General features: G+C 44.2%; 1 protein-coding gene across 3 annotated transcripts in view; it reads left to right on the top strand.

Annotated features, from left to right (window-relative positions):
- Positions 1-27,444, top strand: part of LOC117348933 (NADPH--cytochrome P450 reductase) — a 154,590-nt gene that overhangs the window by 114,573 nt on the left and 12,573 nt on the right. For all 3 annotated transcript variants that reach the window (XM_033921602.1, XM_033921603.1, XM_033921604.1), the window contains 4 exons: positions 3,812-3,993; positions 12,846-12,995; positions 13,730-13,997; positions 19,795-19,940. In XM_033921602.1, the coding sequence (XP_033777493.1) occupies positions 3,812-3,993; positions 12,846-12,995; positions 13,730-13,997; positions 19,795-19,940 (746 nt within the window). The remainder of the gene's footprint in view (positions 1-3,811; positions 3,994-12,845; positions 12,996-13,729; positions 13,998-19,794; positions 19,941-27,444) is intronic.

The raw sequence follows: 27,444 nt of genomic DNA, 5'->3' as shown, positions 1-27,444 counted from the left end.
TGATCAGCGCCTCAACCATCTTCCCAGGGACCGACGTGAGACTCACAGGTCTATAGTTGCCCGGTACTCCTCTTGATCCTTTTTTGAATATCGGCGTGACGTTCGCTATCTTCCAGTCGTCTGGTATCTTCCCTGTTTTGATTGACAGGTTGGCAAGTTTTTGGAATAGTTCTCCGATTTCCACTTTTAGCTCTTTCAAGACTCTCGGATGAATTCCATCCGGTCCAGGGGATTTGTCGCTTTTGAGTTTGTCGATCTGGTGGTATATCTGGTCCAAGTCCACGTCTACTGTGGTAAGGCTGTCCTCTGTTACTCCTTTGAACACTTTCACTGCTTCTGGAATTGTTGCAGTGTCTTCCTTTGTAAAGACAGACGCAAAGAATAAATTTAGTCTGTCTGCAATTTGTTTGTCTTCCTTGATGTACCCTTTCCTTCCCTGGTCGTCCAGCGATCCCACCGCCTCATTTGCGGGTTTTCTCCCTTACACGTACTTGAAGAAGGGCTTGAAGTTTTCGGCCTCCTGCGCTATTTTCTCCTCATAGTTCTTTTTGGCATACCTCACCGCCCTGTGACACTTCTTCTGATCACCCTTGTGTTTGTTCCAAGTTTCGATTGTTTTCGTGCGTTCCAATGTTTTGAAGGAGTCCTTCTTTTCTTTTATGGCTTCCTTCACCTCTTTAGTAAGCCACGCCGGCTCTCTTTTGCCTTTGGTTTTCTTTGCTTTGGATATCCTCGGAATGTAGAGGCTTTGTGCTTCCGTGATAGTATTTTTCAGAAGGGACCATGCCTGTTCTACCGTTTTGACTTTGCCCATTTTTTTCTTGATCCGTTGTTTCACCATGGCTCTCATGCTATCATATCTTCCCCTTTTGAAGTTTAAAGTTGTGGTTGAGGTTGTGATACTTTTCCCCTTCCCGACATCGAGTCTGAAGTTGATAATGTTGTGATCGCTCGTCCCCAGCGGGACCGTGACTTCTACTTCCTTTGCTGGCCCCGTAATGCCGTTTAGGACCAAGTCCAAGGTGACATTTCCTCTTGTCGGCTCTCCCACCAATTGTTCCAGAAAGCAGTCCCCTAGCACTTCCAGGAACATTGCCTCCTTGCCACAATTTGAAATTCCCAGGTTCCAGTCTATTCCAGGAAAATTGAAATCCCCCAAGATTATGACATTACCTGTCTTACATTCGTGTTTAATTTCCTCTATTATTTCCACATCTGTTTCTTCCATTTGTCCTGGCGGTCGATAGTAAAGGCCAATCTTTGTATCAGCTCCGTTGTGTCTGGGAATCTTTATCCAGAGGGATTCCAGCTTCTCTTTCTCTTCTGTCATAGTCTCTCTCACAGATTCTATTTCTTCACGAACATATAGTGCAACACCTCCACCTTTCTGCCCCACTCTATCTCTTCTGTACAATTTGTATTCCTGAAGTACTGTATCCCATTTGTTTTCGTCATTCCACCAGGTTTCTGTTATGCCAATGATTTCCAGTTCTTCGTTCTTTGCTATTGCTTCTAATTCTCCCATTTTGTTTCTCAAACTTCTAGCGTTTGTATACATACATTTGAGTTCCCTTTGTGTTGCCTTCTTAGACTCCTTAAGCTTAGCAATTTCCCCTGGTTCCTTCACGGTATCCTTCCTTACTCATAAATGGAAACAGTGTGAGATGATTTGGAAAGCCTATTTGGAAGCTGAGTATGCTGTAGGTTAACATTTATGAAGATATCTGATTAATGACCTGTCTATTGAGATGCGCATGTAATGGGGAGTAGAGTGGGGGTCTTGAGAGGTAGGGGGGTTCTGCTTTCTAGGGCTGTCTATGTGGATAACATAACATAACATAAGAAGTGCCATCCCCGGAACAGACCCTAGGTCCATCAAGTCCGGCGATCCGCACACGCAGAGGCCCCGCCAGGTATACCCTGGCATAATTTTAGTCCCCAAATCACTCTGAGCTTCTCATAAGGAGAAGTGCGTCTAGATTACCCTTAACCATGTCACTTTATGCCTCTCATAACTTCTAACTTATCCTTAAATCCTAGAATGGTGGATTCCGCAATTACCTCTTCAGGGAGAGCATTCCAGGTGTCCATCACTCGTTGTGTGAAGCAAAACTTCTTAATATTTGTTCTGAACTTGTCCCCCCTTAGCTTCAGTCCATGTCCTCTTGTCCGTGTCACATTGGACATTGTAAATAATGTTTTTTCCTGCTCTGTTTTGTCGATTCCTTTCAGTATTTTGAAAGTCTCGATCATATCCCCTCGCAGTCTCTTCTTCTCAAGGGAGAACAATCCCAGTCTCTTAAGTCGTTCCTCGTATTCCAAGTTCTCCATGCCCTTTATTAGCTTTGTTGCTCGTCTCTGCACCCTCTCGAGTATTTTTATATCCTTCTTTAGGTATGGAGACCAATGTTGGACGCAGTATTCCAAGTGTGGTCTGACCATCGCCCTATAAAGCGGCATTATTACTCTCTCCGATCTACTCGTGATTCCCTTCTTTATCATACCTAGAATTTTATTCGCGTTCTTCACAGCCACTGCGCATTGCGCCGATGGCTTCAGAGTCCTATCAATTAATACGCCCAGGTCCTTTTCCTGTTCGGTTTTTCCCAGAGTTGCACCTGACATACTATACTTGTGTTCCTTATTTTTTCTGCCTAAGTGCATCACTTTGCATTTTTCCACATTAAACTTCATCAGCCATTTATCTGCCCAATTCTCCAATCAGCTCAAGTCACAGGCAGAAGGAGTTCCTCACTGTCCTTCTGCCTGGCATAGCTTTGGGTCATCTGCAAACTTGATGATCTCACTGGATATTCCATCCTCGAGGTCGTTGATGAAAATAGGTTTTTGGGATTTTTTTGTATGTGTATTTGTACGCCTTTGGGGTTGCAGAAAGTTTGTATTGCAGCATCCAGAACTTTGTATTTTTTCTTATAATTAAAATAAACAATTACAAAAAAAAAAAATGGAGACAGAGGAGGAACTCATTGAACTCCTTCACTTTGAAACCACCAAATGAGTGTCATGAAGGATACTTTATTTAAAAACTAGAAGACTTCCTTATCAGTACAAGTAGCTCTTAGGAAAATTGACATGATGTATAGAATACAAATATATCCAGGAGGGCACCAGCACATGTGTGATTCAGGTGGCTCTAGAAGATTTAAAGTGACTGTAGACTTTTTGACTGTCCTTGCTAGGTTCCATTGATGACATCACCCTTATGTAAGAATATATCTGCTGTTACAGTTGAGGAGCTTTGCTATATATTTGTTTTCTAAGGAATGAGAGAGTCCCAATAATGTGATCTTCAATTATGTAATTTTACTTTAAGAAAAAAAATTCATTTTATTATTGTTTCAGAGTTTTTCTTGTTATACTAATACATAAAATAAATAAGTATCTGCAGAAAACGTAGGCACTAATCTCAATGGGTATTTTATTTATGTTTTGCATCCTTTTTTCTTCTCCCCCCCCCACCTAGGATGATAGTTTCACTTTGACTATCAACATGTTTGGTATGAACCCTGTGGAGAAGAACTTTTTGTGTAGTTTGTAGCAATGGTTGGAAGTTTACTAAACCACTTTTGTGTCATAAGTTTCCCTTAACAATTATTCTACATGCTGTTCTTTTTTTTTAATTAGTTCTACTCCAGTCCCTGTCTAGTTTTTAAGCTGTAATATAATGACATCGCTTAGAAGTTTTATAGGCGATCTTATCAAATTTTAAAGAAACCTGCAGATTTTGGCTTGAATATGCAGCGATTATTAGCATCTTTTCTGAATCTCTTCCTGCTATTTTGTTTTGCAGAGGAGTCTAACAAGAAGCATCCTTTCCCTTGCCCCACCACATACCGCACAGCACTCACCTACTATCTGGATATTAGTAACCCCCCACGGACCAATGTCCTATATGAACTGGCACAGTATGCCACTGATCCCAAGGAGCAAGAGAACCTCCGGAAAATGGCCTCCTCTGCCACTGATGGCAAGGTAAGCCCCACAGGGATATGAGTGGATCCAGCCCTTGAAGCTGGTGTTTGTATGAGATCAAAACCTGCAAGCTGTATAAAGGCTGAAGATTCTGTATCTTATGGTGTCTTATAGATGACATGGGTTTTCTGTTTGTTTGGCTGACCAGCTTTGGTAGCACTGTACAAGCAGTATTCTCAGCTGTTGGATGAAAGACATCTGCCATCAGTCAGTGGTAGGTTCCAGAGGGAGCCACAGTTTGAGTCTTGTAGCTGAAAGCTATTGCTGTGGTGGCTGTACTGAACATAAGAATTGCCATACTGGGACAAATTGAAGGTTCCATCAAGCCCAATAATCCTGTTTCCAAAAGTGGTCAACCCAGGTCCCAAGTACCTAGCTAAATCCCAAGTAGTAAAACAGATTATCCCAGGACAAGCAGGCAGCATATTCTCATATGTGGGTAATGTCATCCACAGAGCCCCAGTATGGAAGGTCCCAGCTGCATCACCACTTTAAGAACTTTAGAAAGTTCACAACCGACCGCAATGTGCATGTGCGAGTGCCTTCCCACCTGATGTAGGCGTGCAGCTCCTCAGTTCAATGTTTTCCGTGAAACTGAGAAGTCGCCTCATTGAATGTTCGTTCAGATTTTTGCCTTGCCTTCCCGCTCGCGCGTTTATTATTCTTTTTCCTTCAATTATTCATATCTTCTTTTCCCTTCATGGTAAAAAAAAAAAAAAAAAAAGGAAAGACTTTTTCCTTGTTCGTGTCTTCAGGCTTCGACAGGGCCATCTTTTTCATAAGAATTGCCGCTGCTGGGTCAGACCAGTGGTCCATCGTACCCAGCAGTCCGCTCACGCGGTGGCCCTCTGGTCAAAGATTAAGCATCAAATTTCTGCATCTCAGTGGCCACGAATTTGGTCTTGGAGAATGAGATGTACAGAGTCTGCATCTATGAGACAATCTTGGTTCTTTTTGTTACATAGAGCTTTTTGGACCCCTGTTAGATTACAAAAGTTAGATAGCTCTAGGTCTAATAGATGCTGGCATTGTAATTTGGAAGCAGGGACTTTGGATCATTTAATATTTTATTGTCCCTGTATCATGGTTTTTTTGGAAATCAATTTGGTTTCAAATTAATTGTTTACTAGAAAACCATGTTGCTTTATCATATGATACAATTCTGTTTGGGATGTCAATGAGAGCAAAAAGTTAAATTTCATCAAATAATAACAAGCTTTTATTAATTATGACAGGAGTCGCCATACAACATATTACCAACAATTGGAAAAATTACAATAGGCGTAGCTACACATTTTGGTGGAATTGATTATGTCATATTTATAAAATGGAAAGATCAATTGCCATACAAAAACGGAATTATAATAATTTTAAAAAGAATTGGGGGCCATTAACAAATTATTGCAATGAATAGACATCATTTTCCTAATGAAAGTACATTTATATGTAGGGGGAGGGGGAGGGTAAATAGTTATTTTAAAGGTCTGGGGAATAAATTCATGTATGTAAAATCATAATTGTATGAATATCAAGTGATTTGTAAAAGTTAATATGATGTAGTATTGTGCACTTGTAAGATGGAAAAATGAATAAAGAATTAAAAGACCAGCGCCTTAACTGAGTCTAACCCTACCTGCGTACGTTCCGGTTCAGCAGGAACTTGTCTAACTTTGTCTTGAATCCCTAGAGGGTGTTTTCCCCTATAACAGCCTCTGGAAGAGTGTTCCAGTTTTCTACCACTCTCTGGGTGAAGAGCTTCCTTACGTTCGTACGGAATCTATCCCCTTTCAATTTTAGAGTGCCCTCTCGTTCTCCCTCCCTTGGAGAGGGTGAACAACCTGTCCTTATCTACTAAGTCTATTCCCTTCAGTACCTTGAACGTTTCGATCATGTCCCTTCTCAATCTCCTCTGTTCAAGGGAGAAGAGGTCCAGTTTCTCTAATCTTTCGCCTCTCGCGTTTGATATGGCTGATACGTTTTTTCCTAACTTAATGTCCTGGCCATTAACAGGGTTCAAGAAGTGTGGCAGATGCCAGTGGACTATTTAGTCACAGACCCACATAGCTGGTGCTTACAGTGTCTCGGGCTGGATTACCACATTGATTCCTGTACGCGTTGTTCTACCTTAAAAAAACTGCCTCCTTCAACAAAAACAACTCTTCATTCCCTTCGACATCCACTGCACCGCCAACAAAGGCACCGCAGTCTGCGCACCGTCAACAAAGGCACCGAGACCTTCATTGGCACCACCTTCCACTCCGGAGTCGCAGCCTGTTCTTACTCCTTCTGGTAAGCCAGCGGGGAAGTCACCAGCTTCCCAGGTGAGGTCGCATGCCACTATGGCATTGAGTCCAGTCATGCCAGCCAAGCAAAGACCCCCTCATGTGACTTGCTCCAAAATCCAGGGGTTTCTCGTCGTCCTCTTTAGAGCGAGTCACAGCACCAGTGGCACTGGCGACAAAGCCACAAGGTACCAGTGCCCTCTCTGAAAGAACAGTTTGAAGTGTTCTTTCGTGTGGAGTATGGGGATATATTTAAACTTTTGACACCGACTCAGCCTGTACCGGCCCAGTCTGAGCATACAATTGCTCAGTCTTCAATGCTGTCTCCAGGTTCTCGGCACCGCCCATCATCCAGGCATGCATCCAAGACTCCTGCTTCCAGCCACAGCTCATCGAGACATCATTCTTCTTCTCCTCAACACTCTCACTCATAAGAACATAAGAATTGCTGCTGCTGGGTCAGACGAGTGGTCCATCATGCCCAGCATTCCACTCACACGGCAGCCCTCTGGACAAAGACCAGCACCCTAACTGAGACTAGCCCTACCAGCGCACGTTCCTGTTCAGCAGAAACTTGTCTAACTTTGCGTGATCCCAGAGGATTGGAAGATAGCCAATGTTACGCTCATCTTTAAGAAGGGATCGAGAGATGACCCTGGGTACTACAGACCGCTAAGTCTGACCTCAATTCCGGGGAAAATGGCGGAAGCGCTGATAAAAGACGACAACGATGAGCATTTTGAAAGAAATAAACTTCTAATCACAAGCCAACATGGCTTCTGCAAGGGGAGATCGTGCATAACGAACTTACTGCACTTCTTCGAAGGAATTAACAAACGGATGGACAAAGGGGACCCCATAGACATTGTATATTTAGATTTCCAAAAAGTCTTTGACAAGGTACTCCATGAACGCCTACTTCTGAAACTGAAGAACCATGGGGTGGAAGGAGATGTACATAGATGGATCAGAAATTGGTTGATGGGTAGGAAGCAGAGGGTAGGAGTAAAGGGCCACTACTCGGACTGGAGGAGGGTCACGAGTGGTGTTCCACAGGGGTTGGTGCTTGGTCTACTGCTATTCAATATATTTATAAATGATATAGAAACAGGGACAAAGTGCGAAATAAAAAAATTTGCAGACGACACCCAACTATTTAGTGGTGCTCGGACTACAAAGGGACCTGAACAAACTAGGGGAGTGGGCGACAAGATAGCAGATGAAGTTCAATGTAGGGAAATGTAAAGTATTGCATGTAGGAAGCAGAAACCCGAGGTACAGCTATGCGATGGGAGGGATGTTATTGAGCGAGAGTACCCAGGAAAGGGACTTGGGGTAATAGTGGACAAGACAATGAAGCCGTCGGCACAGTGCGCAGCGGCCACTAAGAGAGCGAATAGAATGCTAGTTATAATCAAGAAGGGTATTACAACCAGAACGAAAGAAGTTATCCCGCCATTGTATCAGGCGATGGTGCATCCACATCTGGAGTACTGCGTCCAGTATTGGTCGCCGTACCTTAAGAAGGATATGGCGATACTCGAGAGGGTTCAGAGGAGAGCGACGCGTCTGATAAAGGGTATGGAAAACCTTTCATACATTGAGAAACTGGAGAAACTAGGGCTCTCTTCCCTGGAGAAGAGGAGAATTAGAGGGGATATGATAGAGATTTACAAGATCATGAAGGGCATAGAGAAAGTAGAGAGGGACAGATTCTTCAAACTTTCGAAAACCACAAGAACGAGAGGACATTCGGAAAAGTTGGAAGGGGACAGATTCAAAACCAATGCTAGGACGTTTTTCTTCACCCAACGGGTGGTGGACACCTGGAATGCGCTTCCAGAGGGCGTGATAGGTCAGAGTACGGTATTAGGGTTCAAAAAGGAATTGGATAGTTTTCTGAAGGAAAAGGATAGAGGGGAATAGATAGAGGACTACTACACAGGTCCTGGACCTGTTGGGCCGCTACGCGAGCGGACTGTTGGGCATGATGGATCTTTGGTCTGACCCAGCAGAGGCACTTCTTATGTTCTTATGTTTGCCTTGAATCCCTGGAAGGTGTTTTCCCCTATGACAGACTCCGGAAGAGCGTTCGTTTTCTACCACTCTCTGGGTGAAGAAGAACTTCCTTATGTTTGTACGGAATTTTCTCGCAAGTCCAAACATATCTCTCCTAAACATTCAGAGAATTGTAAACGTTGTACACCTTCTCCATCACCGGACCGGTACCAGCATAAGAGGAGACATAGATCTCAGTCTTTGGTTATTGATTCTGACCTTCACATTGAGTCTTCTATTGATGCTTCTCTATCAACGATGGAAGCTTATGAATCTCCGGAGCAGCACTCTCCACGGACTCCTCTCAAAGAGTCATTTCCACCAGAGATACTTTCCTTTACCCGGTTTATAAGACTGCTTGGAAAGGACATGTCTCTTAAACTGGAAGCAGACTCCAAATACTCCTGAATATATGGAGACTATGGATATTAAACATCCTCCTAAAGAAGTCATTAAACTTCCTCTCCATGCAATTTTGAAGGATACTCTTCATAAAAATTAAGAATCTCCTTTATCAGTACCAGTAGCTCCCAGTAAGATGGACTTTCTGTATAAAATTGTTCCCACCCCAGGATTTGACAAACCTCAACTGTCTCACCAATCCTTAGTGGTAGAGTCTACACTCAAAAAGTCTACCTCCTCCAAGGTTTCCGCCTCAGTTCCACCTGGGCAAGAAGGTTGTACTATGGACAAATTTGATTGAAGTATGTATCGAAATTCTATGTTGTCCATTCGTGTAAATAGTTACACCTTTCATTTTACATATTATCTGAAACATTTGCTGAAGCAATTGCCCATGTATCAGAAGTATCTTCCATCTCACCGTTCTAAGTTATTTCAACAATTGGTTCCCACCCTTCTTCAGTTACGACAGCATTTGGTTCAATCTGCTTATGACTATTTTGAACTATCTTCTAGAGCTTCTTCCATGCCTGTAGCCATGAGAAGACTGCCATGGCTTAGAATTGCTGACATGGATGTCAATCTTCAAGATCAATTGGCTAATATTCCCTGTCTGGGGGGGGATGAACTTTTCGGAGATTCCATTGAGAATGCCACTCAAAAGCTTTGTGTTTATGAAAAGTCGTGGGATTCTTTGGTGAAACCCAAGCCATCCACTTCACGACCATATAAACCTACCTCATATCAGAGGCGTTATCATCTACTGCTTCTTGACCTCAGCAGAAAAAACTGAAGCAGCAGCGTTCTTAGAAACCTTAACAGTCTACTCAGTCTTTTTGACCACTTACTTGAGAGCATAGTTCCAATCCAGTTGCCCCTACCAATTGGAGGTTGTCTTGAACTTTATTTTCATCATTGGGAGTTGATTGCATCCGACCTCTGGGTTCTCAACATCATTTGAGAAGGTTACTCCCTTCATTTTTTCACTATACCTCCAGAGCTTCCTCCAAGAGAGTCAGCTTCCAATCTCCTTCAGCCCTCCATTCTTCAGGTCAAGAACCTACTTCTCAATGCCATCGATTAAGGTTCCTCCAGAATAAGAGAATACGGAGTTTTACTCCCCTTATTTTCTTATACCAAAGAAGACAGGAGGTCTTCGACCAATATTGGATCTCAAAACGCTCAACAAATTTCTTGTCGAGGAGAAATTCATAATGTTATCTCTTTGCAACTTTGTATTGAATCGCAACAATTGGCTATGCTTTCTAGATCTCAAGAAGGCCTACACTCATATCCCAATTCATCCAACTTCCAGGAAGTACCTTAGGTTTCGAGTGGCGCAACACCACTACCAATACAAAGTTCTACCTTTCGGCCTGGCATCCTCTCCCAGAGTCTGGTAGTAGTGGCAGTGGCCTTGAGGTCTCAAGGCCTTGAGGTTTTTCCCTATCTGGATGACTGGCTCATCAAGGATCTTTCATATCACAATTCTCCTTTGTCCCCCACTTCTTTTTAATATTTACATGACTACATTAAGAAACGTTAAGCTGACAAGACTTGAATCAATCTTCACCTATGTGGATGACATTTTTATATTGTTGGAGGTTGACCCGTCGCTGATGAACTTATCATTGGATATTAATTTCTGTATCACTAGACTTCAAACTTGGGCCTCTACAGTCCAGATGAAAATCAACTCTGCAAAGACTAAACTTTTGTGTTTTGGCCCTAAATTGGATCTTTTACCTTCATAGGTGATTTTGAAGACTGGTGACTTGTTGACTACTGAATTCTCATCAAGGATACTGGGTTTCATATTGGATTCTTCACTTTTGTTTCAGAGTCAGGTTAATAACCTTTCAAGAAAATGTTTTCTAAGTCTTCGAATGTTAAGGAAAGTCCATAATTTGTTTTATCAACAGTATTTTGCTATTTTGGCCCAGTCTATTGTACTGGCACAACTGGATTATTGCAACTCTGTAAGCTTTCCTAACTAAGGGCAGCTTGAAGATGTTGCAGTTGATCCAAAATACAGCCACCAAATTGATTTATAAGAAAAAAGAAGTACGATCATGTATCTCCTTTGTTGAAAGCTCTTCATTGGTTGCCAGTTCATCTTAGAATTCAGTTCAAGTGTGCTATCATAGTGTTCAAAATTTTGAATGGAATATTTCTGCCTTTGGTTCCTATTACTAAAAACTAACCTATTTAACCGATTTGTAACCTAAGACCTCCTGCCTGACCCTCCTTCCCATGTTCTCTTATGCCTTACCCCTGTTTCCTGCCCACCTTACTCATGGCCCCTTATATTGCACCTGTCTCCTGCTTCCTACATTATTATACCTGTATTTGCTGATTGCACCTTTTTGCTGATTGTATCTGTATTCACTGATTGTCCTGCCCTTCTTTGTTGTAAACCGCCTCAAACTAATACGGCTTTGGCGGTATATAAGAAATAAAATTATTATTATTATTTCTTTTAATTCTTTACGAACTATAAGACCAAGGACCTCTAAACTGTATAAACTTTCTTTCCCTTCAATTAAGGGAATAAAGGCATTATGTTATGTCTCTTGCTGCTTTATATACATCTTTACTTCTATTTAGAATGAACTACAAGTTGAGATTAGATCTACTTTTTCTCTTTGTCTTAGAAAATATCTGAAGACTTTTCTTTTTCAAAAAATTGTTACATAAGTAATTCTATTTGAAGAAACTATTACAACCTCTTATTGTGTAAACTGAGTCGAGCCTCTGTTGTCTGGAGAATGATCCGGTAAATAAACCGAAAGATTGGATTGGATTGAACCTTCTGGCCACATAGACAGTTATGACAGAAGAAGCAGCCTCCTCCTGTCACTGCTGTCAAGGCTTCTGCCGGTTTTCTTTTTTCATTTTTTTTTTAAAATAGCACAGATATTTTGCATATATTATACACGCATAATATCTGTCCAATAAAAAGAAAAAAAAGCCCCTCCCCTGACAAAGCGCACCGTCCTTCCCTAAACCCAAAAAAATGTCAGGAGGGATGCCCACTCCCTCCTGTCATCACACACTCCCACTTCCCCCCCTTGTTAATATGGCAGGAGGGATGCCCACTCCCTTCTGCCGGCAGACCCCCCCTGCTGTCGTCATCCCCTTCCCCTCCCCATACCATTAAGTCGGGAGCAGGAGGGGTGCTCAGTCCTTCCTGCTCCTCCGCCGTCAGCATTGTGTGCCTTAGGCCCCGCCCCAGTTCATCATGTGATGCACAGGGAGGGGTATAAGGCCTTGACTGGCTCAGGTGCCTCGGGCTCCTCCCCTGGGAGGGGCCTGAGGTGTCTAAGCCAATTGGACTTCCTTAGGGAGGAGCCTAAGGAAGTCCTTGATCATTGTTTTGGCCAATTAGGGACTTCCTTAGGCTCTTCCCTAAGGAAGTATCTGGGCCAGACATCTCAGCCAGTCAGGACCTGAGGCCTTTCCCCGTGATGCACCGGGGCGGAGCTTAAGACCCACAATGCTGATGGCAACCAGCAGAGGAGCAGGAAGGACTGAGCACCCCTCCTGCTCCTGACTTAAAGGGAGGAGGAGGGAGGGGGCATCCCGCCTGCCATACTCACATGGGGGGAGTGTGTGGTGTTGTAGCAATTGTTGGGGGAGGGGGTGCATAATTGTCGGTGGGTCGTTGGTGGGGGATTTTCTTTTTAATGTGACAGATACTTTGTGTGTATAATACACACAAAATATCTATGCCATTAAAAAAAAAAAACACACCAAAACCCGGCAGACCTGTCTGTAATACAGTTACCGACAGGTCTACAGCAGTTGGGTTTTAGGGTCGTAAAACCCGATGCAAAATAGCCAAGCAAATGTTAGTGAATTAATCGCTTGGCTATTTTGCATGGGGTTTTACAAATTTGCATGGCTGGATTGGAAAATGGGTGATTGAGGGGGAAAAACAAGCAGTGGACCATTTTGTGAATCGGGTCGGTTAGCAGCGACCAACAGTTTAGCGACGATCGCTGACTTTAGTGAATTGGGGCCAAAGTCCTCAGAGCTGGCTACAGCCATATACTGAATGGGCGGTGTTAACCCTAACTATTTTTATGGACTGCATCTTTTGTTTTTTAGGCTCTCTACCTCAGATGGGTTTTGGAGTCCAGGAGGAACATTTTGGCCATCCTACAAGATATGCCATCTCTGCGGCCTCCCATCGATCATCTCTGTGAACTGCTACCACGTCTGCAGGCTCGCTATTACTCCATTGCATCATCTTCCAAGGTTAGTTTCATACTGTTGCAACCTTAACCTGCTTGCTTGTTGTTTTATTTTTTCAAAATGTTTAATTAAAAGAAAATGAAATTTCCATTCATTGTGTAAATAAAGAAAGCAAATGAACATTGCACCAGCAAAATGTGGCGACAGTTGGCATTTCAGCCACATGCAGTTTAAGCACAGAACCAAGTCATTATTCCAGTCTTGAGACTCACACACCTTAGTCCTGCCCTGCAGCACCCCCTGCTGGTTCAGTACTGGGAACTTCCTTGCTCATCTCTTCCAATAGACATACTGAGAAAGTATTCCCAAGTGCTGTTAAACTGTTTCTTGCTTTAGTGGATAGACATCCATACATCAAGTCTGACCTTTGAACTGTTTGTTTAGACAAGTGACATTCGCAAAGTCTAAACAGAGGTTCTAAACTCAGTCTTCAGGATGCAGCCAGCCTGTCGGGTTTTCCATATATCATTTGCATGCACTATCTCCATTGTATACAAATCTATCTTGCATATTTCTTGTGGGTAGTCTGAAAACCTGACTCAGAGGCCTAGGTTGAAAATCACGGGTCTAAATTGTCTGTCCCAGTCTCCAGAGTTGAGGCAAATGTCTGAAAAACAGATAATATTCTAAGAAGATAACTCGCAGATGAAACTAAATACCCAAGTAGTGTGACTTAGCTAAATTAAAAAAAAAAAAAAAAAAGTCTGTTCCAATTCTGACCTTTTTGGTCCTCATAGGTATACTCCAACTCCATCCACATATGTGCTGTGGTTGTGGAATATGAGACCAAGACTGGCCGTGTGAACAAAGGAGTAGCCACTAATTGGCTGAAGAACAAAGTACCCTCTGACAATGGACACAAGTCAACTGTACCTGTCTTTGTGAGGAAATCACAGTTCCGACTACCTTTCAAATCCAGCACGCCTGTAATCATGATTGGGCCTGGTACCGGTATTGCTCCCTTTGTTGGTTTCATCCAGGAACGGGCTTGGCTGAAGCAGCAAGGTAAGAGCCCTCCTCGAGGCTGCTTCTTTATTAAGTACTCATGTGAACATTTTGAAAGATCTGACCTCATTCAACATCTTTTTTGCTCCAGCCTCACCTCCAATTCAATTGGAGTACAGACCCAACACAGAATTTGCAATTCTAAATTTGCATCACATGAATAATTGGCTGTGACATTTTATGGTGGCTCTGAAGAAAGAATACTTATTTATTCCACGGTTTATATTTTGACTTTATCACAATAAAAATAATTAATAATATTAAAACAAAACATATTTTCTAGAAACACCATAAATCAGAACATACACCCACCCTACTTAGAGTTACAACAGTTCTTTTACAATACCACTTTACATAAGAACATAAGAATAGCCTTACTGGGTCAGACCAATGTTCCATCAAGCCCAGTAGCCCATTCTCACGGTGGCCAATCCAGGTCACTAGTACCTGGCCAAAACCCAAGGAGTATCAATATTCCATGCTACTGATCCAGGGCAAGCAGTGGCTTCTCCCATGTCTTTCTCAATAACAGACTATGGATTTTTCCTCCAGGAACTTGTCCAAACCTTTCTTAAAACCAGCTGTGCTATCCGCTCTTACCACAGCCTCTGGCAACGCGTTCAGAGCTTAACTATTCTGAGTTAACTATTAAAATTAACTATTAATTTTAAAAGTATTTCCGTGTAACTTCGAGTGTCCCCTAGTCTTTGTAATTTTTGACGGAGTGAAAAAAATCGATCCACTTGTACCCGTTCTACTCCACTCAGGATTTTGTAGATTTCAATCATATCTCCCCTCAGCCATCTCTTTTCCAAGCTGAAGAGCCCTAACCTTTTTAGTATTTCCTCATACGAGAAGAGTTCCATCCCCTTTACCATCTTGGTTGCTCTTTGAAACTTTTCTAGCGCCACTATATCTTTCTTGAGATAAGGAGACCAGAATTGAATGCAATACTTTATTCTGGGGCTGGTGGGTATTGTGCATCCTGGCTCACCAGGGACTGTAAGAAACTTCAATTGATAGAAACTTTAACTCCTCCCTCTGCTATCATACCCTAAAGCATGCTCCCTGGACCTCAGTTTTGTATTCCTACATGCCAGACTGTTGGAGTTTATCTCTTCTGCTCGTGTTCATTTCTGAAATTTAAGCCCATTAATTTAGATAGTTTCTTGTGGGTTTTGCACTCGTGCTGTGGAAGTTCCCTATGGGGAGATCGCGGACTCTTGGAGAAAGTCTGCTTCTGGTGGGTTCCCTTCTTCTGCAGTAAGCCCTCTGGACAGCCTGCATGGGGACAGCCGGGATTGGGAGCTAGCTCACCCCAGGTCCGTCCGCTAGTAGATGCAGCATAGGCTTGTTTAGTTCCATGGAGGCGCGACTGGGATTGAGGCTGGACTGCGTACCTTCCCCAAGTGCTTCAGAGTGGCAGAGGTCACTGGCTGTGATGGCCGGGCCGGTGGGGCAGTCAGAAGACTTGAAATCCAGTTTTCCAGCTTCCTGAGGCTTTAGATCTCCCTACATGCTGTTTCAGCGTTTCCTGACATTTCTCCCATACAGCACCATAGAACAGTGAATAACTGCTTGCTTGCCTGGTTTAATGATTTTGGGGAGTCCTCAAAAGGCGTTTTTCAGAGATTTCCCTGCATTTTCTACCCCCCTCCCTCCTAAAATAGTGAAATCGCCGTTTTCCAGAGGTTCCTGTTCTTTTCCTGGTCTGTTTTAGGGCAAAATCGGCACCTGTGGTGGCCATCTTGGATTTTTTTTTTTTTCCAAAATTATTTAAAAGTATATTTTTTGCACTTAGGAGCTTTGTTTTTGCTCCAAACTTCTCAGATGGCCTCCTCAGGACATGATGGCATGGATTCATGCCTCGTTGCAGCAAATGGTTGTTGGATTTCCAACCATGTTCCATGTGTGACACGGCCCATGAGGGGGGTGAGGTGTGCACGGAGGCCTTCTTCCTCAGGAGGCCCTTCTTGGGTTTTCTGCCTCAATTGCCACGAAAATCACATCGGAGTACCCTCAGAAGAGCGCTGGTGGTGTTTCGGCGCAATACAAGCCCAGTTCCAGCGAAAACTCTCATAAATCATCCAAGCACTCTAAGTCTGAGGCGCACAGGGTGGCTCTTGCCGCAGGAGATCTTTTTCCCCCTGAATTTGTGAATATGCTTTATCAGGCGTACTTGATTAAAAAGTCCATGCCTGTGGTACCCCCTCTGAAATCTAGTCTACCCATGGGGTCCTCTCCTCCGCTGGACACAAGTCTTTATCTTTGCTCCCAGACGGGAACACTGGAGCGCAAGTGGATGATGCCTGCAATTCTGTCCGCAACTCTTTCCATTCCCTTGCTCTCCCAAGGCAACTCAGTGGCGTACAATGACGTAGCTAACCTAGTGGAGCTCTATGATCGAGATTCCTGTGGTCCCAGGAATTGGCAGACGATCCTCCTGTGCGCAGGTTTTTCAAGCCTGGTCTTCTTGAGGATCTTTCAGAATCCTTGCAGGAATTAAAGATGCAACTGGATCAGCTGGTCCAGACGGAATGTTCCTTGTTGAGCGATCAGAGACCATCTACTGCCTCCTTTCCTGATAACCCGAACATGGTTCGTATTCTATTGGAGGTTTTGGGATACCCCGGAAGGTCCCTTGAAATGCACTTGGGCCATGGTGAGGCTTTATCCTATAGCTGTGGAGTTTATCAAGCACTTTGCCTCACCGAAGGTGGATTCAGCTTTTGCTCAGGTCACCAAGCGTACCTCTATCCCTTCTGATGGATAGATGGTTCTGAAAGATGTTCAGGATAGGCGTGTGGATTTTATTCTTAAACGCTTTTTTGATTCTGCAGCGGCCACATCTTTTGTTGCCCAGGCGTGCCATTCCAAGCTTCGCCACGATCTTGATATCATGGTTCTCCATGATCTGGATTTTCTCAGCCCTGGAGTGGATTATCTGGCAGATGCATTATATGGCATGCTAAAAGTTTTCACCAAGCTGGGCGCTTATTCCGTGTCTGCCCGAAGGATGCTGTGGATAAGGCAGTGGTCCGGGGACTCCTCCTCTAAGACACCTTTGTGTAAGTTACCCTTAAGAGACAACTCCTGTTTAGCCAAGGTCTGGATGACCTTATGGTAAGTATTCAGGTCCGTAAGCCTAAGGCTTTGCCGGGGAACAGGTCTCGCCTTCCTAGGAGTTTGGCGCATCCTAATTTTCATCCCTTCTGGTGCCCGCATCAGTAATCTGGTCCTCATGTTCTACGTACTTTCAACAAACTGCTAAGGCCTGTTGCTTCTGTCTCTACAGCACTAAAATTAACCCCTTCCTCTCTGAACACAATACCTGGACCCTTTCCACACTCTCGTAACCTCACGCTTAGATTACTGCAATCTATTTCTAACTGGTCTGCATTGCTGCCTCTCCCTCTTCAATCTGTGTGAAATTCTGCTGCATGACTCATGTTACCCCTCTCCTTAAATCAGTTCAAGTGACATACAAGTGTGTTCATTCTGCTGCCCCTATCTCTCCTGTTTCCTCAGATAAGATGCTCTTAGCTGTTCCCTTCTCCTCCACTGCCAATTCCAGACTTTGTTCCTTTCATCTAGCTGCCCCCTATGCCTGCAATAAATTACCCAAGTTTGTCCACCAAGCAGACTGACAACCTACTTTTTTGATATGGCCTTCCATCCGTAACCCTGCCCTCCAACCCAACCAGCAGATTAACTGTTCCTCTTAACAGTATCAGTGTCATCCTGTTTGTCTGTCTTGTCTATTTAGATTGTAAGCTCTTTCGAGCAGGGACTTTCTTCTTTGTGATTGTACAGCGCTGCGTACGTCTGGTTGAGATACAGAAATATTTAATAGTAGTAGTAGTATTGCGCCATACAATATATTGACTAGAGAATGACACGGGGACACATTTTTTCCCCATCACCGCTGGAACTCATTTTTCCATCCCATCACCCATTCTCGTAAGCTCCATCTTCATCTGCACAAGCCTCAAACTCTTTAAAATCATGTGTTCGAGGCTTGTGCGGTTACATAAGAACATAAGAATTGCCGCTGCTGGGTCAGACCAGTGGTCCATCGTGCCCAGCAGTCCACTCACGCGGCAGCCCTTAGGTGAAAGACCAGTGCCCTAACTGAGTCTAGCCTTACCTGCGTATGTTCTGGTTCAGCAGAAACCTGTCTAACTTTGTCTTGAATCCCTGAAGGGTGTTTTCCCCTATAACAGCCTCCGGAAGAGCATTCCAGTTTTCCACCACTCTCTGGGTGAAGAAGAACTTTGTTACGTTTGTATGGAATCTATCCCCTTTTAGCTTTAGAGAGTGCCCTCTTGTTCTCTCTACCTTGGAGAGGGTGAACAACGTATCTTTATCTACTAAGTCTATTCCCTTCATTATCTTGAATGTTTCGATCATGTCTCCTCTCTGGCAGAGCTTACAGGATTGGGACAGGGACAAAACTCACAGGGACGGGGAAATTGAGTTCCTGCGGGGACAGTAACAAATTTGTCCCTGTGTCATTCTCTAATATTGACCACTACTTTTCAGGTAGGCATCTACCCGAACATTAGATACTTTTTCCCCATTTGTGAGCATGAGTTCTAATGTTGCATCTTGTCTAGTGGGTGCCTGAGGAAAACACTTATTTTCAATTTTGCAGATGCAACAGCACCTCGCCTTTCATGCCTAGCCTTTGGATATCTATAACTAGATCTTTGTCCATATTTTCTGTTTGTGTCAGAAGTCCACAGATGACACATGTATAAATGAAGGCTTCTTTTTGAAGAAGATACATATCACTTCCTCCTTTCCCAAGTTGCCCTAAATTTCAGCTGCCTTGATCTGAAGAAGAATAGCCTTACTGGGTCAGACCAATGGTCCATCAAGCCCATTAGCCCTTTCTCACGGTGGCCAATCCAGGCCACTAGTACCTGGCCAAAATCCAAGGTGTAGCAATATTCCATGCTACCGAAAACAGGGCAAGCGAAAGGATCAGGTTTTTTTGGGGGGTGGATGTGGCAGCTCACTCTTTGGACCTTGGTATTGCGGGCAGGTTCTTCTGTCCCTCCCTAGATGCTTCCATTGCTTTGGTACATCACCTAGCATACTAAATCCGGAAGGGAAATAATAGAATGGAAGATTAGGTTTTTGCCTTCAATAATCTTCTTTCTATTAGTCCCTGGAGGATTCAGTACGGCCTGCCCTCTCGCTACTTCTGAATCGCCTGCTTTCTGCCTCAAATTTCTTCTATCAGGCTTCAGGATCTTCCAGCCCATTGACGGATCCTGTGGGAAGTTTTCCACTTCTGTGAGTATGCATTACTGAAGGCTGCTTCATATGGGTACTTGTTGCATATAACAGATTAGTTCTATATTGTTCCTCAAATATTTTTCTGTGTTGCCTTTGTGCCTGTTTGTTGATTTATTTTCATGTTTTGCAGAGCAGACCAGTTTACAAATTGTTTATATTGCTGGGGATCTTCCCCAGTACCCCCTTCCTTGTCATGAATTTGTTCACATATGTTCTTTTGCTTTGGGACTGAACTACAGGGGGCTCAAACTCTCTCTCTAAGGTGGGAGGAGCATGTGCTCAGAAAAGTGTTTGGATTTCTGCAACTCCTAGGTTGTGAAATGAGATTAAACTGAACCCTTTAGGGACTAATACAAAGAAGATTAAGAAAACCTAATCTTTCATTAAGTTAGTCTAATAAAAATGATCAAAGTAATTACTTGTAGAGGATGCACTCTTGTGAGTATTTTCAAATTACCTGTGGAAGAGGACATATGTGTATTTTGTATTGCAGGCAAGGAAGTTGGTGAGACGGTACTATACTATGGCTGTCGCCATGAGAATGAGGACTTCCTTTACAAAGAAGAGCTGACTCAGTTACACAAAGATGGCATCCTCACCCAGCTCAATGTGGCTTTCTCGAGAGACCAGGATTACAAGGTTAATGTCATACCCTTTTGAATTTACTACACTGAGTCTACAAATTGTAGTTAAATGATTCTATTTTCCAGATTTAGGGGTCCTCTTACTACACTGCAATTTTAAAAAGTGGCCTTCTGTAGGTTCCTCCCCTACATTATGGTCATTTTTACCGCAGCTGGAAAATGGCCAATTTTCTGTTTTCCCTATTAGTTGCCATGTGGTAATTTAGTATATCCACTGTACTTATCTAAACTGTTGTGGTTTTTTTGTGGACCATTAGATGTGAGCTACCCATAAAAATTTCATGAGAATTTTTTTCACCCTATAATTGTCATCAGTGCAACTTTTAATCTTTTTTCCAGTGCAATAGGTAAGACGTTCTAGATAGTAGGGTTATTTCCCTTTAGACGCATGGTTGCAGAAGGAATCCACTCTGGATTTTTCACTCTGCCTCTGTGGTACTTCACTGGGCTGTTGAGCTCCCTCTACAATTCTTTCCTTTTGCACGCATGGATGCAGTTGTTTGTGTTCTGCTCTCCTCATTTTATTGTTTTAATGCAATGTAATTTTGTCCCCTTTTGGGTAAATTAGTGCTTGGAGTGATTTTGAAGCTTTGCCTGCTTGAGAATTCACAGATTTCAGTCTGTAGCTGACAGACCGATCCCTCTAGGTACCTGTTGGCCAGCTTGCATAGTTTTCATTGGAGCTCAGGGCCATCACTGAGGTGGTCTCACCTTCTGTTAATCAGGGGTCGAGTGCAACTTGTTAGGTGCCCTTAGGAGGCTCATCGGTGTCTCGCTGGGTTCCAGCTGCGTTGTCACAACTCTGCCTATTCTGGTGAGCATACAATGATCCACAAGGTTGGAGGTATAGTCAGACATTGGAGTTTGACTGGCAGCCCAAAGATCAGCTTTGTAGGAGCATTCTCAGTATTGTGGTAGTGAATTATTCTCATCCAGCTACTGTGAGAGAGCTGAAAGCAGGCTTGTAACACTTCTAACTGATCCTGTCAGGCCACAGTGAGTACACAGGCTGACAGCCTGTGAGAGACATAGGGGGAGGTTTGGAATGTGAGGTTTTGAGTATTTCTGAATGTTCCTCCTCCTGAAAAATCCTAAAATCGCTGTTTATAAAGTTTGGGAAATCTGAAAAAAATTGCGATTTTGGTGCGAATTTTGTGACAGCAGCCATCTTGGATTTTTTGTGATTTTATTTTCTAAAGCTCCCTGCTTCTTCAAAACTGCAAATTTTGCCTGGAAACATGTTATAATAATAATAATAATAATAACTTTATTTTTCTATACCGCCATAGTCAGGCGACTTCTAGGCGGTTTACATTGTAAGAAGGCTGGACATTCAGCGAATAACAAGTACAGTACAATACTAATACAATACAATAAATCCACATATAATACAGTAGAGTGAGTCCAAATTCAAAACATACAATAAGTTTAAATACAGTACCGAATAAAGAGTCTAGATGCAGTACAATAGTCTAAATGGTAACTTACATATTAATTGGAGATCTAAGGGTAATGAGTGTCTGAAAGATTTAGAACATCCGTGAGAGGGGTCTTAGTGGGGAGGGGACCGTTTTAGCCAATGAATTTAGCGAATAGGGTGGTTTTGATCGATTTGCGGAAAGTATTATAAGTCATGTTTGGTTCGTTTATGTGGTTTTTCAGCCAGGTTTGCTGTCTGTTCGCTTGGAACTGGAAGGTTCTGTCCAAGAAGGATTTGTATCTGCAGCCTGTAATCTTTGGGTATGCAAATATGTTTTTGTTTCTGGTCATTCTTGTGGGGTTGTATAGGGTGAAGTGAGTTTGTAGGTATGAAGGTGCTAGTCCCCAGGCTTGTTTGAAACAGGTGCAAGCGAATTTGAATAGAATTCGCGCTTCTATTGGAAGCCAGTGTAATTTTTTGTAGTAGGGGCTGATGTGATCGTTTTTTCTTAGTCCAAAAATTAGGCGAACGGCGGTGTTTTGTATTAGTCGCAGTTTTATTATTGTTTTTTGTGGGATGCCTAGGTAGATGATGTTGCAGTAGTCGAGGAGGGATAGGATCAGTGCCTGTACCAGCAACCTGAATGAAGAAGGGTCAAAGTATTTTTTAATGGTTCTTAGTTTCCATAGCGTGTAAAAGCATTTTTTCACTAGTGAGTTTGTGTGGTCGGTCATAGTTAGGTGAGTGTCAAGAGTGATGCCCAGTATTTTTATGTTTTTGGAAATTGCGTATTCGTGATTATTTATTTTTATCGATGTTCTCGTAATTTTGTCATTGGGACTAGCCAGAAAGACTTTTGTTTTTTCTGTGTTTAGTTTTAGTTTGAAATTAGTGGTCCATTTATCGATTTCGGTCATTGTGTTTGAGAGATTATCTGTTGGGATGGAGTCGGGCTCTCTTGTTGTGGATTCTTGCTAGGATTGTGAAAATTTAGCGTTTTTAGAGCGTTTTTGAGCCACGTGTGGGGGGAAGGGGGCAGTGTCCAGCTTAGCCTCTCTTCTGCTGAAGCAGGTGCCAAACGCTCAGCTAGCCTGGCGGGGCGGCTTTCGTGTCTTTTGGGGCTCAGCTGGTAATTCCATCTTATCAGGCTGTGGACTCTGCGCAGCTTCAGAAAGGCTCAGTTTAGCCACCTTAGGGTGGTCTATGTCCTAGGAGTTAGATAACTTTTCATGATTTTTGTGCTCTGGATTTTAGACCACTGTGTTCTCCCCCAGCACAGTCCCAATATGCCTACACAGCGTCTATCAGTGGCGTTACTCCTTTGGACACGTCCTAGATTCACCCTGCCACTTTGCTTACACTGCCTGACCCAGGATGGAAATCAGGGACACTGTACTGGATCTGTGGATCCCTATAGGGTTTTGGGAGCCTAGAAATGCTCTCAGGGGCCTGTGCCTATTTGAATTTGTGGCTTTGCCAACCTTCTTTCTGAATCTTTACAGGTAGTCTTTTTTTTTTTCATATCTCTTTATGTAAATTTTCAAAAATAACAGTTAAAGCAAACAAAATATCCACAATCCCAAAACACTAAAAAGCGTATAACAAAAAAATTACAGCAAATATCACATATCAAAGAAACAAACCCAGATAAAGTAAGAACCCCCCCTCCCCCGGGTGGTCTTCCCCAGTACAATATACCAGAGGCAGGTTTTCCTAATGAATATGCATGAGATCTATGTGCATATTCATTGGGGAAATCCTGAAAACCCAACTGGATTGTGGCCCTCAAGGAGGGACTTTGAGATCCCTGGTATAAACCAAGTCAAGGACTGATCTCCAAAAGGGAACAATTTTCGGACAAGTCCACCAAATATGGTACATGTCTCCCTGAGCACCACATAGGCGCCAACAATCCCCATCCCCTCTACGAAACCAGTTCCTCAAATGAACAGGGGTGCAGTACCAACGGAACAGCATTTTATACCCATTTTCATTCAAGTGGCTAGCTATGGAAACCTTAAGTAAGTATGAAATAATATTGCGCCATTGCTTAGGGGTAAATGTTAGTTGAAGATCCTTCTCCCAACGCTCTCAGTAAACAGAAATTGGGTCAGAAAAGCCCAATAAAGCAAAATATAAGCTAAAAATTACTCCCCAACCTCGCCCTTGGCCCAATGCCTGTTCCAAATTAGTCTCTGGAAGAGACAAATCATCTCTCACCCTACGAGCCAGGAAGGTACATAACTGCGTGTACCTGAATGAGTCTACAGCTGATAAATCATACTCTTCCTGTAAGGCCCAAAATGAAATTATCTACTCCTTCCCAAAGAGTGGTAGGAGCTATATCCTCAGTATCATTATAGTCCAAGTAATCCATCAACTCCCTTTCAAGCTGCAATACCTGCTCCGGAACCAACAATAAAACATCAAGTCACCAATGAAATCTATGATCCGGCTCCAATAGCATTAATTCCAGCAACAATGGGGCGTGATCTGACCAAGTACGGGTCAAGATCACTATATTACAGAGATGACCTGGCGGCGGTTACTGTCTGAAGCTCATAGGAATTCTATGAGTATCGGAGCTGTTACTGCACAACTGGCGCTAAAAAAGGTGTTTTCCTTTTGTAAAATGGGAGGGGGGGGTTTAGCTTTATTGCATAGCTTCATGAAATGGCATTTGATACCCAAGGGTGTGATCGATGATATAGCCAGACAAAATTTGAGATTTTCTTTTGGGGAAAATACTTTATCCCAGGACAAGCAGGCAGCATATTCTCAACATGTGGGTGACGTCACCGACGGAGCCCCCTAGTGGACGTTTTCGCAAGCAGACTTGCTTGAAGACCTTCAAGCTTGCGATTGGGCCGCGCATGTGCGTGAGCCCCTCCCGCCCGACCTAGGGCATGCGTCTCCGTAGCGTGGCCTCAGTTCTATATTTTCCGCAGAGCCAGAAGCACTGCTCTCTTGCTGCACGCGATCTCGTTGTCCCTCTTGCACTGCGGCTTTCTTTGTTATTTTTGTTTAAGTCGCTTTGCTTGCGTCTTTGTTAAATTTTCTTTTCTTTGTATCTTTTTGACTGGGTCTCCAGTCTTGCTCTGGCTGCCTAGCCTCGCGGGGCTGCGGCTGTCTTTTTTCTTATGTCCCAGTCTCGCACCGGGTTCAAGAACTGCACTAAATGCAACCGGGTTATCTTCATCACCGATCGCCATCGTTGGTGTGTGGAGTGCCTGGGTGCAGAGCACCGCGCTGAGTCGTGTCCGCGTTGTGTGACTCTGCAACCGCGGGCTCTTCGTTGGAGGGTGGCCAAGCTTCTTCAACTTTTTGGCCCGATGGATCCTGAGGGACAGGCTTCAAGCTCGGCCTCGGCACCGGTGTTGGGTGCCTCGGCCTCGAAGTCCCCCTCGTCCTCCAAGGCTCCTGCCTCGGCTCCTCCATCCTCGGGTAAGTCTTTTCTTTCCTCCTCGGGTGTGCCAGCAAAGAAGCCTACCTCTAAGTCTCATGCGAGTGCCGCCTCGTCGGCATCTTCGAGACATCATTCTAAGCGTGCCTCCTCCCATAGGGAATACTTTTCCTCGAGGTCGCCCCCGAAGGAGCGCACTGCTGCACCTGTGACCCAACATCCTTTGGTCTCGGTGCCTATGTTCGAGGACATGCTTAAGGCTATCCTTACATCACAGCTTTCCTCGGTGGTAAGCCAACTGGTCCCGATCTCGACGTCTCTGACCTCGGTCTCGACCCAGCCCCGGTCTGACCAGCCTGAGCGTCCTTCTCTTGTGTCTTGGGGCTGTGCCCACAAGGCTCGCAGGGTTCCCTCGAGCGATTCTTCGTCTCCGGAATCGGGGACTGTGACTTTCCGGGGACCCGTGACAGGGACCCGCTTTTCACCCTCTACTTTGCCGAGGTTTGCCCCTTCTAAAAAGCTGCGGTCTTCTCCGCCCCTTCAAGGAAGGTCTCCAACCGCAAGACCTTCCAGGCACACCCTTGTCCTCAAGTTGGACTCTACTGTGCATTCTTCAAAACTGGTGGAAGAGGTTTCCTTTGCCCCGTCTTCTCCGAGGCTCCACAAGCTGGTCCCTCGGACTCTGGGGTCCTCCCTGACCCACCCTATGCGGGGTCGTTCCTCGACACCCCCGAGGCGATTTAGGCGAGCCTCCTCGCTTTCCCATTCACGGGACTCCGAGGCTGCGGCATGCTATTCGAGGGAAATTTCTCTCTCTTTCTCTGCTGCCTCCAGATCTCGCTCGGGGTCTCCTCAGGAGGATGAGTCTTCTCGAAACTCCTCCTTCACTCGTTTCATTTCTGACATGGGCAGGGCCTTGAATCTGGACCTCCAGTCTGAGTCCCGTTATACACAGGAATTCTAGGCAGAAATGGGTGTTGCTCATCCGCCCCGTGAGGCACTGCGCTTGCCATTGCACCAGGTTCTCCGGCAAATATTTCTCCGGAACCTGGAGACCCCTTATGCGGTCCCGGCTATTCCCTCCAAATTGGAGTCCCATTACCAGACGATCCCGGTCAAAGGGTTCAAAAGTTCTCAGCTTTCTCACCAATCCTTGTTGGTTGAATCTTCCTTGAAGAAATCCAACCCCTCGAAGGTATACGCAGCCGTCCCTCTGAGGAAGTTCTTGCCTAAGGTTGTTTCTGAGCTTCACATCAACCAATCCATTGTTCTTTCTGTGTTTTTTTCCGAAGCCCCATTCTCACCCTGGAGAAGTGGCTCTGCATTCTCTTGATTGTAAGCGTGCGCTGGCCTTCTACTTGAAGCGCACCGCTCCTCATCGTTCTGCTCCCCAGCTGTTCCTCTCTTTCGATCCAAATCGCTTGGGTCACTCTAATTCTAAGCGGACCATTTTTAACTGGTTATCCCCTTGTATCTCTTTCCGTTACGCTCAGGTTGGTCTCTCCCTACCGGGTCGAGTCGCAGGCCAAAAGGTCAGAGCGATGGCGGCGTCTGTTGCTTTCCTCCGCTCAACTCCGCTTGAGGAAATCTGTAAGGCTGCCACTTGGTCCTCGGTTCATACGTTTACCTTGCACTACTGTCTGGATATTTTCTCCAGGCGTGATGGCCATTTTGGTCAGTCCGTTTTGCAAACTCTGTTCTCCTAAATTGCCAACTCTCCCTCCATCCTGTTCTAGTTAGCTTAGAGGTCTCCCACATGTTGATAATATGCTGCCTGCTTGTCCTGGGATAAAGCACAGTTACTTACCGTAACAGGTGTTATCCAGGGACAGCAGGCAGATATTCTCACAACCCATCCACCTCCCCGTGGTTGGCTTCTTTGCTAACTATCTGAACTGAGGCCACGCTGAAGAGACGCATGCCCTAGGTCGGCGGGAGGGGCACGCGCGCATGTGCTGATTGTGGGGAGAAGGGTTGACAGCATTAGATGCCGAGAAGGGGAGCAGCAGAGAGGACCAGCAGCAAGATGCCGCTCCTTCAAGAGTGCTGCCTGAGGCCACCGCCTCAGTTGGCCTCATTATAGGGCTGCCCCTGTCTAAGGCTGATCTCAGTATATTATCCCTCACCCCTTAAATAGTCTCAAGGAAGGGAAGTAGACTAGGTTCCGTTTGTTTTCTGGGTAAGTAGGGGAGTAATGTAGGTGTCTTAGCCTGGCTGCTTTTCCCTTTTATAAAATGCAGGAGAGAAAGTGGCGGTGTCTCTTCTTCTAGCAATTGTCATCAAACTCTCTGGGATGGATGTTAGAAATTAAGCATAAACTAGGAGATTATTGAAAGTTTAATGGAATTGGACCAAATCTGACATAGCAGGAACACTTGATGAAAAGATACATTGCCCAGGAACTCCAGAGAAATAAACTCCCCAAAATAGCCCAGCGCATTTCTATGGGAAAAGTAGGTCCACAAACTTTTGATACAATGAAATGTAGCAATTACAGAATTGCTTCTTTCAAATGGCTCTCCATATCATGTTTGGTTTCCAACTTTGGTCTACAATATCCTTAAGCATTCATGTGCCAAGTTACACAGTTCATTTCTTGGCTAGTCCTGCTTTTGAACTTAACATCCTATAGCAATGTTATATTTGTAGATGCCTGTTGTAAAAAATCTCACTTCT

Source organism: Geotrypetes seraphini, chromosome 15 (assembly GCF_902459505.1).
Source record: "Geotrypetes seraphini chromosome 15, aGeoSer1.1, whole genome shotgun sequence".
Lineage (NCBI taxonomy): Eukaryota > Metazoa > Chordata > Amphibia > Gymnophiona > Dermophiidae > Geotrypetes > Geotrypetes seraphini.
This window is presented reverse-complemented; position numbering and strand designations above follow the sequence as displayed.